Raw genomic sequence first — 12,347 nt, forward strand, 5'->3', positions numbered from 1 at the left:
TGTATAGTTTTATAATGCTTGTAATATGTCTTTTATGTGAGTTTTGCTGTACTAGTTCGTGCTTGTGTTTGCTTCAAACAACCTTGCTAGCCTAAACCTTGTATCGAGAGGGAATACTTCTCATGCATCCAAATCCTTGAGCCAAACAACACTATGCCATTTGTGTCCACCATACCTACCTACTACATGGTATTTTCCGCCATTCCAAAGTAAATTGCTTGAGTGCTACCTTTAAAATTCCATCATTTACCTTTGCAATATATAGCTCACGGGACAAATAGCTTAAAAAACTATTGTGGTATTGAATATGTAATTATGCACTTTATCTCTTATTAAGTTGCTTGTTGTGCGATAACCATGTTCACTGGGGACGCCATCAACTACTCTTTGTTGAATTTCATGTGAGTTGCTATGCATGTTCGTCTTGTCTGAAGTAAGAGCGATCTACCACCTTATGGTTAAGCATGCATATTGTTAGAGAAGAACATTGGGCCGCTAACTAAAGCCATGATCCATGGTGGAAGTTTCAGTTTTGGACATATATCCTCAATCTCAAATGAGAAATTTATTAATTGTTGTTACATGCTTATGCATAAAAGAGGAGTCCATTATCTGTTGTCTATGTTGTCCCGGTATGGATGTCTAAGTTGAGAATAATCAATAGCGAGAAATCCAATGCGAGCTTTCTCCTTAGACCTTTGTACAGGCGGCATAGAGGTACCCCTTTGTGACACTTGGTTAAAACATGTGCATTGTGATGATCCGGTAGTCCAAGCTAATTAGGACAAGGTGCGGGCACTATTAGTATACTATGCATGAGGCTTGCAACTTGTAAGATATAATTTACATGATACATATGCTTTATTACTACCGTTGACAAAATTGTTTCATGTTTTCAAAATAAAAGCTCTAGCACAAATATAGCAATCGATGCTTTTCCTCTATGGAGGACCATTCTTTTACTTTCATTGTTGAGTCAGTTCACCTATTTCTCTCCACCTCAAGAAGCAAACATTTGTGTGAACTGTGCATTGATTCTTATATACTTGCTTATTGCACTTGTTATATTGCTTTGCATTGACAACTATCCATGAGATATACATGTTACAAGTTGAAAGCAACCGCTGAAACTTAATCTTCCATTGTGTTGCTTCAATACCTTTACTAAGAATTTATTGCTTTATGAGTAACTCTTATGCAAGACTTATTGATGCTTGTCTTGAAAGTACTATTCATGAAAAGTCTTTGCTATATGATTCAATTGTTTACTCATTGCATTTACATTGTTTCGAATCGCTGCATTCATCTCATAAGCTTTACAATGGTATGATTAAGATTATGTTGGTAGCATGTCACCTCAGAAATTATCTTTTATCGTTTACCTACTCGAGGACGAGTAGGAACTAAGCTTGGGGATGCTGATACGTCTCCAACGTATCTATAATTTCCGATGTTCCATGCTTGTTTTATGACAATACCAACATGTTTTGTTCACACTTTATATCATTTTTATGCGTTTTCCGGAACTAACCTATTGACGAGATGCCGAAAGGCGATTCTTGTTTCTGCTGTTTTTGGTTTCAGAAATCCTAGTAAGGAAATATTTTCGGAATCGGACGAAATCAATTCCGGGGATCTTATAATTTCGCGAAGCTTCCAGAGCACCGGAGAAAGGCCAGAGGGGTGCCAGGGGGGCCCCATACCCTAGGGCGGCGCGGCCCAAGGGGGGCGCGCCCCCCTATGGTTTGGGCAGCCCGTGGCCCCTCCGACTCCGACTCTTCGCCTATTTAAGCCGTCGTGACCTAAAACTTCGACACCGCTTGACGAAACTCCAGAAAGACTCCAGGGACGCCGCCACATCGCGAAACTCCAGTTCGAAGGACAGAAGTCTCTGTTCCGGCACCCTGCCGGGACGGGGAATTGCCCCCGGAGCCATATCCACCGCCGTCTTCACCGCCATCTTCACCGCCATCGCTGCCTCCATGATGAGGAGGGAGTAATCCATCCCCGAGGCTGAGGGCTTCGCCGTAGCTATGTGGTTCATCTCTCTCCCATGTACCTCAATACAATAATCTCATGAGCTGCTTTACATGATTGAGATTCATATGAGTTTTGTATCACCATTCATCTATGTGCTACTCTAGTGATGTTATTAAAGTAGTTCTATTCCTCCTGCACGTGTGTAAAGGCGACAGTGTGTGCACCGTGTTAGTACTTGGTTTATGCTATGATCATGATCTCTTGTAGATTGCGAAGTTAACTATTGCTATGATGGTATTGATGTGATCTATTTGGTTATGTTGATCTATCTTACACTATAAGGTTACTAAAATATGAACATTAGTTGTGGAGCTTGTTAACTCCGGCATTGAGGGTTCGTGTAATCCTACGCAATGTGTTCATCATCCAACAAAAGTGTAGAGTATGCATTTATCTATTCTGTTATGTGATCAATGTTGAGAGTGTCCACTAGTGAAAGTGTAATCCCTAGGCCTTGTTCCTAAATACTGCTATCACTGCTTGTTTCTTGTTTCTTTGTGTTACTACTGCTGCAATACTACCACCATCAACTACACGCCAGCAAGCTATTTTCTGGCACCATTGCTACTGCTCATATATATTCATACCACCTGTATTTCACTATCTCTTCGCCGAACTAGTGCACCTATTAGGTGTGTTGGGGACACAAGAGACTTCTTGCTTTGTGGTTGCAGGGTTGCATGAGAGGGATATCTTTGACCTCTTCCTCCCTGAGTTCGATAAACCTTGGGTGATCCACTTAAGGGAAAACTTGCTGCTGTTCTACAAACCTCTGCTCTTGGAGGCCCAACACTGTCTACAGGAAAAGGAGGGGGAAGTAGACATCAATAGATATGTTACAATTATACCTTTCTTTTTTTCTGTTTTGGGGGTCGGCTTGCTTCGCAGGCATCTTTAAATGCAACACTTGCCCGAGGTATACCTAGGCGTGCCATCCTTTCCTCATTTTCTTCCACCATCCTATTTCTAGCTAGTTCATACTCAACTTGTGCTAGCTGTTCATCGGTGACCATCACATCTTTACTCTTTCCTCTTCCGCTTGCCATTTTTCCTGCAAAAGGCACAATATATGAATACATTGCTGAAACTACAAAGCATAAGAGAAAATTTGTACACATGGCTTACTTTTTCTTAACAACTAGTCCATCAATATCTGTCCTACTAGAACCAATGCCTCCATCGGCAACACTGACACGTATAGAAGTGCATGGATCAAGCAATGTTGCACGCAAAGCATTATCAGGATCAATATTTTCTGCTTCATTTATGTCATAATATGATGGTATAACAACAGTAGACCACTCAGCATCAATGGGATCTTCAACATAGTAAACTTGAGTTGCCTGTGATGCTAAAATGAAAGGCTCGTCTGACATCTTCTCACCGGTATTGAATATATGCTTGAAATTCACAGAAGTGATTCCAAACTGATCAGTCTTTACCCATTTATCTTCTACACGATTGTCGACCCAGTAACATTTTAGCAACACTACTTTCCCCTCATGTTGATAGTTTAGCTCAAGAATCTCCTTTATAATGCCGTAATATGCCTTGTTTCTTACACTAGTATTGTCACCATTTCCTTTTTGAAAGGATGTGGTTTGTGCAATAAGAGCTACTCCACTACCTTGAACAGGACGACCCTCATCATATGATTGTGTATGGAAGTCTATCCCATTTAATTTGTAGCTACTATATTTCAACACAACCATGTTTGGCTCTTTAGCTAATATTTTTATCTCTTGTGGTGCTTCATCACCCATCTCTGCCACCTGTGATTATGGAATGCCTTAGTTACACTAGACTAGAATTACATGTCTTACAGGTTTTAAAATTCTCATGTCTACTTACGTGCAACTTAAACCACTCATGGAAGGTCTCGTAATGCAGACGGTTGATTTCTCGTTTACTTTGAAGACCAATAGTGGAAAGGTAATTAATATGCTTGTTGCAAAAGGTCACATTTGTAAATCGGACAAGGAAGAGAGAATAAGAAATAATCTAAAAGCCGTAGATGATAGGGACATCTCACTTTAAGTATGGTTCTATATGGTCATAGTTGAATAAGACATATTTGTGGGCTTGAAGCCAAGTTTTGTAATCTAACATCACTTGACACTTGCCAGCCAACCCTCGACCAGAGTTGCGGAAGAATGGAGTTGCAGAAGCAATTTCCATATCCAAATCTCCATCATTTCTACCTCCTCGGTTAAACAGAGTCTCGCCATCTAAATAGCGAGAGCAAAATGTTAAGCTCTCCTGAAACAAATAGCCCTCTGCAATTGATCCTTCCACATGACCTCTAGTATGGACATGTCCCTTAAGATTTCCCATACACCTAACATTTACACACACACACAACTACACATAAGATTAATTATAAAATAGTTGTTACTTTCCTAAAAAAATGCTTGTGCTACAATATACCTCTCTGTAGACCACATGCTGCGAAAATATACTGGACCAGCAATCATTGCTTGTGCCGGAAGATGAACCATCAAGTGCACCATAATATCAAAAAAAGATGGAAGGAATATAGCCTCAAGAAGACTCAAGGTTTCAGCAATTTCTGCCCCTAACTTTTCCATGTCACTTTTACGAATAACCGGTGAGTACATTTTCTTAAAAAATCTGCTAACACGTATCAATACAGCACTCACTCTTTCTGGCAATATTCTTCTCACAGCAAGGGGCAACAAGTCTTGCAAAATAACATGGTTATCATGGCTTTTTAATCCGGTTATCTTTCTATCCTTGACATGCACATTACGACGTATGTCAGATGCATAATGGGGAGGAAATGTGGCACTTTTAATTACTTTGCACACTGTCCTTTGCTGATCTAGTTCCATTGCATAAGGTGCGGGAGGGACATAGACTTCTTCATTATTAAGATCAATAGGATGAAGATCACTTCTAATATTGTGTTCTTCAAGGTCATACCGAGAATTAATGTTGTCCTTGGTTTTTCCCTCAACACCCAACAATGTGTTAATTATGTTATCACACACGTTTTTCTCGATGTGCATGATATCAAAGTTATGGTGCATCTTCAAATCCTTCCAATATGGCAGTTTAAAAAATACAGAATGCCTTTTCCAAATGATCAATGGTTCCCCTTCTTTGCGTTTCTTCTTTCTAGGCTTCTTCCCATTAGGATACTTCCCAAAGTTGCTTGGAATATTTTTAGTCAGCTCAAAGATTTCACTACCAGAAAGTGGAACGGGTTTTGTCCCACTTTCTATTTCACCAAATGTGCGTGTGTCATACCTTAAAGGGTGCTTTTCATGCAAGAACCTACGATGGCCCATGTAGCAATTCTTACTACCATTATTCAGCCTTAGAAAACATGTTTCATAGTGGCATTCAGGGCAAGCTCCTTCTCCAGATGTAGCACATGCATACACATTCCCAAGACCCGGAAAATCTGTAATTGTGCATATTATGGCAGCATACAACTGAAAGAACTCCCCAGTCGAAGCATCATAGGTCCTAACACCATGAAGAAACATATCTAGCATATCATCAACTAGAGGCTCGAAATAGACATCAATATCACTACCAGGAGCTCTTCGGCCAGGAATCAACAAAGATAACATAAAATTTGGTTGCTTCATAACCATATTGGGAGGAAAGTTATATGGAATCATAAGGACAGGCCAAATGCTATAGCTGAGATTCATGGAACGAAAGGGATTAAAACCGTCGGTGGCTAGTGCAAGCCTGATGCTTCGGCTATCTTTAGCAAATTTTGGATTTTTATCCTCAAAGTCTTTCCAAAGAAGAGAATCTGCGGGATGCCTAAGCAAACCATCTTCCGTGCGCTCTTCTGCATGCCATCTTGCGAGAGCTGCAGTCCTAGAGCAGGCAAACAACCTCTGAAGCCTTTTCTTTATTGGGAAGTAGCGCAGAACCTTTTTAGGAGCCTTGTGGACACGTTTCCCATCCGCATGCTTTCTTTCAGATTTCCATCTTGAGGCTTTACATTTTGGGCATGAATTGGCATTTGCATTTTCTTTCCAAAACAGAATGCAGTCATTCTCACATGCATGAATACTAACATACCCAAGACCCATGCATTTCACTAGTTTTTTGGCTTCATTGTAGTTTTTAGGTATTGCTGACTCGGGGTAGGCCTCTTTGAGCAGATCTAATAGCAGATTAAAACTTTTATCAGACCACCCTCCAAGCATTTTGGTGTGAAGAAGTCTCACTAGGAAACGAAGCTTTGAAAAGTTTTTACAGCCAGGATATAGCTCTTGTCTAGACTCAGCTTCCAACTTGTGCAGAGATAATAAGAAAGAATTATCCTCATCTGTAGCACCATCATCTTCAAATTCTCTCCGATCATCATCTAAACCACCAGCTAGGTCTCTTAGCAAATCAGAAATATCGTCACCCTCATCCCTCTCTTGCACATCATAAAAATTTCTTGGATTCTCAGATGAAGAGCCACGCTCTCCATGAAAGATCCATTGGCTATAACCTTCGGCAAAACCCTCACATACCAGGTGCTCACGAACTATTCTTTCTTCTCTCCAGTACGAGTTCATACAGTTTTTGCAAGGACATAAGATTTTGTTCTCGACCGATGATTTAGCAAATGCGTAGCCCAAGAATCTAGCTAGCCCTTGTATGTACTCCTCTGTATGCCTACATGCAAGCGTACATATGCAGCGAGTTACATCGGATTTCAGCAAGTACTAAAGCCTAAGAAATTTAAAAATGTGTGTCGTACCTAGGTGCATTCATCCAACTTTTATCCATGTTAGTTGCACACTTGATTATTATCGGATCAGCAGAAAATGCTGACAGAATAATATCAGACACAAAGAAAATAATGTCAATTATAGGTCAACCCACTTAATTACTACCGGATAAATAGAAACTCCTGATAGAATAATATCATATCAGACCAGGAGACATAAAAGAGACCGCATGCACCCAATTGTACACATAATAAAACTGATACACAACCATAAACAAAAAAGATTGAAGAGAACGGACAAAGAATTAGTAAGTTGACTCACCAACTTCTGTGGTGGGACACTGACGGCCAGGGAGAAGGATTGTTGCGCCGCCGCCACAAAGTCGTGAGTCGCTGGGATCAAGAATCCTAATAATAAACAATTACACAATATAAATTAGGCTCAAGTAATATTAATAAATTAGTGCCAAACAAAAATATTCTAGTAAGCAACGACCAACAATAGACTACTGGCTGCTTATAAATTAGAGAGATGAGAAACTACCTAACCATACTTTCATTCTCACACTTTTCTGTTCAAGAAGTGTTCCCAGTTTTCTGTTCAAGAAGTGTTCCCGGCAAGAATTTTAAATAGAAAAAAAGTTGTATTGCAGTCAAACTAGAGCTGATGGATAAATTAAGCACAACTTACTAGTACTAGCACATGTACAACCGAGTACTCAAACATCAAAAATGTTGTGTCTCAATCTTGGATCTAGCAGTAATACAAGAAAACTTAGTACAACCTGTAGCTTTCATCCCTTCCATGTATAACTCGTAAGCTAATGAACTAGCAAAATAAACAGCTACAAAGTAGAAATCGATGGATTCATCAAACCCATGTACACAGAAGTAGCTAATCGTCTCTAGTACTACTTAGAAGTTATCTGATTTGAGCAGCTGCAATGTTGTATGAGCATTCCGACTGAAAGTGGTCAATCACAGAAATTAACTAATCCTCTGAACTTCACCTACCTCTCTGACCCTGTGCATATACGTATTCCTCTCAAATGGACTAGAAACAGATCAGGCGAAAAGAATTTGTTGTGTTGCGGCCACAAGCTAGCTAGGCAAGGTCCTCTCTGTTTGCTAAAAGCGGCTCAATACTGCCACGTGAGGGCGGGAGAGAGGCCGTCGGCATCAATACAGCACGCACAGAGAGATAGAGATGGGAGGGAGGTCACCTCACTAGGTAGTGCGAATACGAAAATCCCCACGGGTTGCAGCTGGATGTGGGCAGTAATGGCGATGGCTTGGGAACGGAGATCTCACGGTTGACCACCAGATGGGAGCGCGTGGGGCAGGTCGTGCTCGCCGGATGGGTGCTCCACCGCAGCGGAGACAACACTTCGAGCGGCCAGGAGAGCTTGAGCGTGTGGGGCGGCAGGAAGATGTTGCGGCGGAGAGGCTGGCCGGAGCTCAGAGCCGCACTCGTGGATGGATTTGGGGATTTAGGGTTCACTATAAGCGGCGGCCGCGGAGGTGATTTTGGTGTGGTGGGGGCAATGAAAGTTTTCGCGCCGTTGGGCCAAATGTTGGCGCTAATATTTTCGCCCCGCGCGGGCCGGCCCACTTAACGACTGACAGTTGGTCGGGATTCTTTACCGACCGACGATCCGACGTGTATGGCAGAAATGCCGACCAACGGTCAGACACCAAAGGTTGACACATTCCCGACCGAAAGTCAGTCGTTATCTGAAGACATTGCCGACCAACAGTTTGACATAAACTATGCCGACCAACGTTCTGTCGGCCATGCCTACTTTTACCGACCAACATGGAATCAAGTGTTGTGGTGTAGTGCCTAGTGCATTAGACCCTTTAATCATTTACTGTGATAACATGGGTGCCATCGCCAATGCACAAGAGCCAAGGTCACACAAGAGGCTGAAGCATATCAAGCTCCGTTACCACTCGATTCGCGAGTACATCGAAGATGGAGAAGTAAAGATTTGCAAAATACACTGATCTGAATGTAGCAGATCCGTTGACTAAAGCTCTCCCTAGGGCAAAGCATGACCAACACCAGAATGCCATGGGTGTTAGGTATATTATAATGTAATCTGGATTATTGACTCTAGTGCAAGTGGGAGACTGAAGGAGATATGCCCTAGAGGCAATAATAAAGTGGTTATTATTTATATCTTTATGTTTATGATAAATGTTTATATATCATGCTATAATTGTATTAACCGAAACATTAGTACATGTGTGATATGTAGACAAACAAGAAGTCCCTAGTATGCCTCTTAAACTAGCTTGTTGATTAATGGATGATTAGTTTCATAATCATGAACATTGGATGTTATTAATAACAAGGTTATGTCATTGTATGAATGATATAATGGACACACCCAATTAAGCGTAGCATAAGATCTCGTCATTAAGTTATTTGCTATAAGCTTTCGATACATAGTTACCTAGTCCTTATGACCATGAGATCATGTAAATCACTTATACCGGAAAGGTACTTTGATTACACCAAACACCACTGCGTAAATGGGTGGCTATAAAGGTGGGATTAAGTATCCGGAAAGTATGAGTTGAGGCATATGGATCAACAGTGGGATTTGTCCATCCCGATGACGGATAGATATACTCTGGGCCCTCTCGGTGGAATGTCGTCTAATGTCTTGCAAGCATATGAATGAGTTCATAAGAGACCACATACCACGGTACGAGTAAAGAGTACTTGTCAGGAGACGAGGTTGAACAAGGTATAGAGTGATACCGAAGATCAAACCTCGGACAAGTAAAATATCGCGAGACAAAGGGAATTGGTATTGTATGTGAATGGTTCATTCGATCACTAAAGTCATCGTTGAATACGTGGGAGCCATTATGGATCTCCAGATCCCGCTATTGGTTATTGGTCGGAGTGAGTTCTCAACCATGTCCGCATAGTTCACGAACCGTAGGGTGACACACTTAAAGTTGGATGTTGAAATGGTAGTACTTGAATATGGAATGGAGTTCGAATATTTGTTCGGAGTCCCGGATAAGATCCCGGACATCACGAGGAGTTCCGGAATGGTCCGGAGAATAAGATTCATATATAGGATGTCATTTTATGTGAATTAAAATGTCGCGGAAGGTTCTATGGAAGGTTCTAGAAGGTTCTAGAAAAGTCCGGAAGAAACCACCAAGGAAGGTGGAGTCCACATGGGACTCCACCTCCATGGCCGGCCAACCCTAGTGGGGGAGGAGTCCCAAGTGGACTCCCCCTTAGGGGGCCGGCCACCCCCCCATATGGGAGGTGGAACTCCCACCTTTGGTGGGAGTCCTAGCTTGGCTAGGTTTCCCTCTCTTATGGAAGGTTTTTGGTTCGGGTCTTATTCGAAGACTTGGACACCAACACTTGGGGATCCACCTATATAATGAGGGGCCAAGGGAGGGGGCCGGCTACCCCAAGACCACAAGCTGGCCGCCCCATTGAAGTGGCCGGCCACCCCCTCCCAAACCCTAGCCGCCCCCCCCTCCTCCATATCTCCCGCGTAGCTTAGCGAAGCTTCGCCGGACTTCTCCACCACCACCGACACCACGCCGTCGTGCTGTCGGATTCAAGAGGAGCCACTACTTCCGCTGCCCACTGGAACGGGAGGTGGATGTCATCTTCATCAACAACCGAACGTGTGACCGAGTACGGAGGTGCTGCCCGTTCGTGGCACCGGAACCGATCGTGATCAAGATCTTCTACGCGCTTTTGCAAGCGGCAAGTGATCGTCTACCGCAGCAACAAGAGCCTCCTCTTGTAGGCTTTGGAATCTCTTCAAGGGTGAGACTCGATACCCCTCGTTGCTACCGTCTTCTAGATTGCATCTTGGCTTGGATTGCGTGTTCGCGGTAGGAATTTTTTTGTTTTCTATGCAACGTTGTCCTTCATAAATAAGCAGTAGCAACGGTGCCAGAAAATAGCTTGCTGGCGTGTAGTTGATGGTGGTAGTATTGCAGCAGTAGTAACGCAGTAAAACAGTAAACAAGCAGCGATAGCAGTATTTAGGAACAAGGCATAGGGATTAGACTTTCACTAGTGGACACTCTCAACATTGATCACATAACAGAATAGATAAATGCATACTCTACACTCTTGTTGGATGATGAACACATTGCGTAGGATTACACGAACCCTCAATGCCGGAGTTAACAAGCTCCACAATTCAATGTTCATATTTAAATAACCTTAGAGTGCATGAAAGATCAATTCGGCTAAACCAAGTACTAACATAGTATGCACACTGTCACCTTCACACTATGTAGGAGGAATAGATCACATCAATACCATCATAGCAATAGTTAACTTCATAATCTACAAGAGATCATAATCATAGCATACGCCAAGTACTAACACGGATGCACACACTGTCACCATTACACCGTGCAGGAGGAATAAAACTACTTTAATAACATTGCTAGAGTAGCACATAGATAAATTGTGATACAAAATACATTGCAATCATAAAGAGATGTAAATAAGCACTTCACTATGCCATTCATAACAGTGAATAAGTATTCTGTGAAATATAGCCTAAGAGACCCACACGGTGCACACACTGTCACCTTTACACACGTGGGACAAGGAGTCTCCGGAGATCACATGAGTAAAATTCACTCGACTAGCATAATGACATCTAGATTACAAGCATCATCATATGAATCTCAATCATGTAAGGCAGCTAATGAGATTATTGTATTGAAGCACATATGAGAGAGATGAACCACATAGCTACCGGTACAGCCCTGAGCCTCGATGGAGAACTACTCCCTCCTCATGGGAGCAGCAACGGTGATGAAGATGGCGGTGGAGATGGCAGCGGTGTCGATGGAGGAGCCTTCCGGGGGCACTTCCCCGTCCCGGCGGCGTGCCGGAACAGAGACTCCTGTCCCCCAGATCTTGGCTTCGCGATGGCGGCGGCTCTGGAAGGTTTCTGTAGGTTTCGTCGAACGTAATAGGGTTTTCGCGACGGAGGCTTTAAATAGGCGGAAGGGCAAGGTCGGTGGACTTCTGGGGGGCCCACACTATAGGGGGGCGCGGCCCCCCTCTGGCCGCACCGGCCTAGGGTCTGGTGGCCCTATGCCCCCTCTCTGGCGGTTCTCGTGTGTTCTGGATGCTTCTGGGCAAAATAGGAACCTTGGCGTTGATTTCGTCCGATTCCGAGAATATTTCGTTACTAGGATTTCTGAAACCAAAAACAGCAGAAAACAGGAACTGGCACTGCGGCATCTCGTCAATAGGTTAGTTCCGGAAAACGCATAAATATGACATAAAGTGTGCATAAAACATGTAGATATCATCAATAATGTGGCATGGAACATAAGAAATTATCGATACGTCGGAGACGTATCACACCGCCACCGCCAGATCCGACGAGGCCAGGATCGGAGATTTCACTCTGAGCTTTGACACAGAGCGTCGAGACAAGCTGAACTCCTCCACTCAGCGGAAACCACGGCCGGAGGGGTGGACACGGGCCACTGGGGCAGGGAGCGGCCGAAGAGCTGATCGGTCCAACCTGGACGGGCAGCAGGCCGGTCCAGCCCCCGCGGGACGCTCCAGGGCCAG

At 43.2% G+C, this 12,347-nt stretch overlaps 1 protein-coding gene and 1 long non-coding RNA gene across 2 annotated transcripts; both read right to left on the reverse strand.

Moving 5' to 3' along the window:
- Positions 1–5,192: 5,192 nt before the first annotated feature.
- On the reverse strand, positions 5,193–6,593 carry LOC139835005 (uncharacterized; the record flags this gene model as incomplete). Its single annotated transcript, XM_071824946.1, has 1 exon — positions 5,193–6,593. A coding segment is annotated over exon 1 (1,401 nt), but the record flags the coding sequence as incomplete, so codon positions are not given.
- A 476-nt stretch (positions 6,594–7,069) lies between these two features.
- LOC127340637 (uncharacterized) lies at positions 7,070–8,286 on the reverse strand. Its single transcript, XR_011751222.1, has 2 exons — positions 7,972–8,286; positions 7,070–7,156 (listed from the first exon to the last, which is right to left on the reverse strand). It is a non-coding gene; the product is annotated as an uncharacterized lncRNA (long non-coding RNA).
- Between the last annotated feature and the right edge of the window lie 4,061 nt (positions 8,287–12,347).

The sequence above is a fragment of the Lolium perenne genome, chromosome 1, assembly GCF_019359855.2.
Source record: "Lolium perenne isolate Kyuss_39 chromosome 1, Kyuss_2.0, whole genome shotgun sequence".
In the NCBI taxonomy this organism is placed as follows: Eukaryota; Viridiplantae; Streptophyta; class Magnoliopsida; order Poales; family Poaceae; genus Lolium; species Lolium perenne.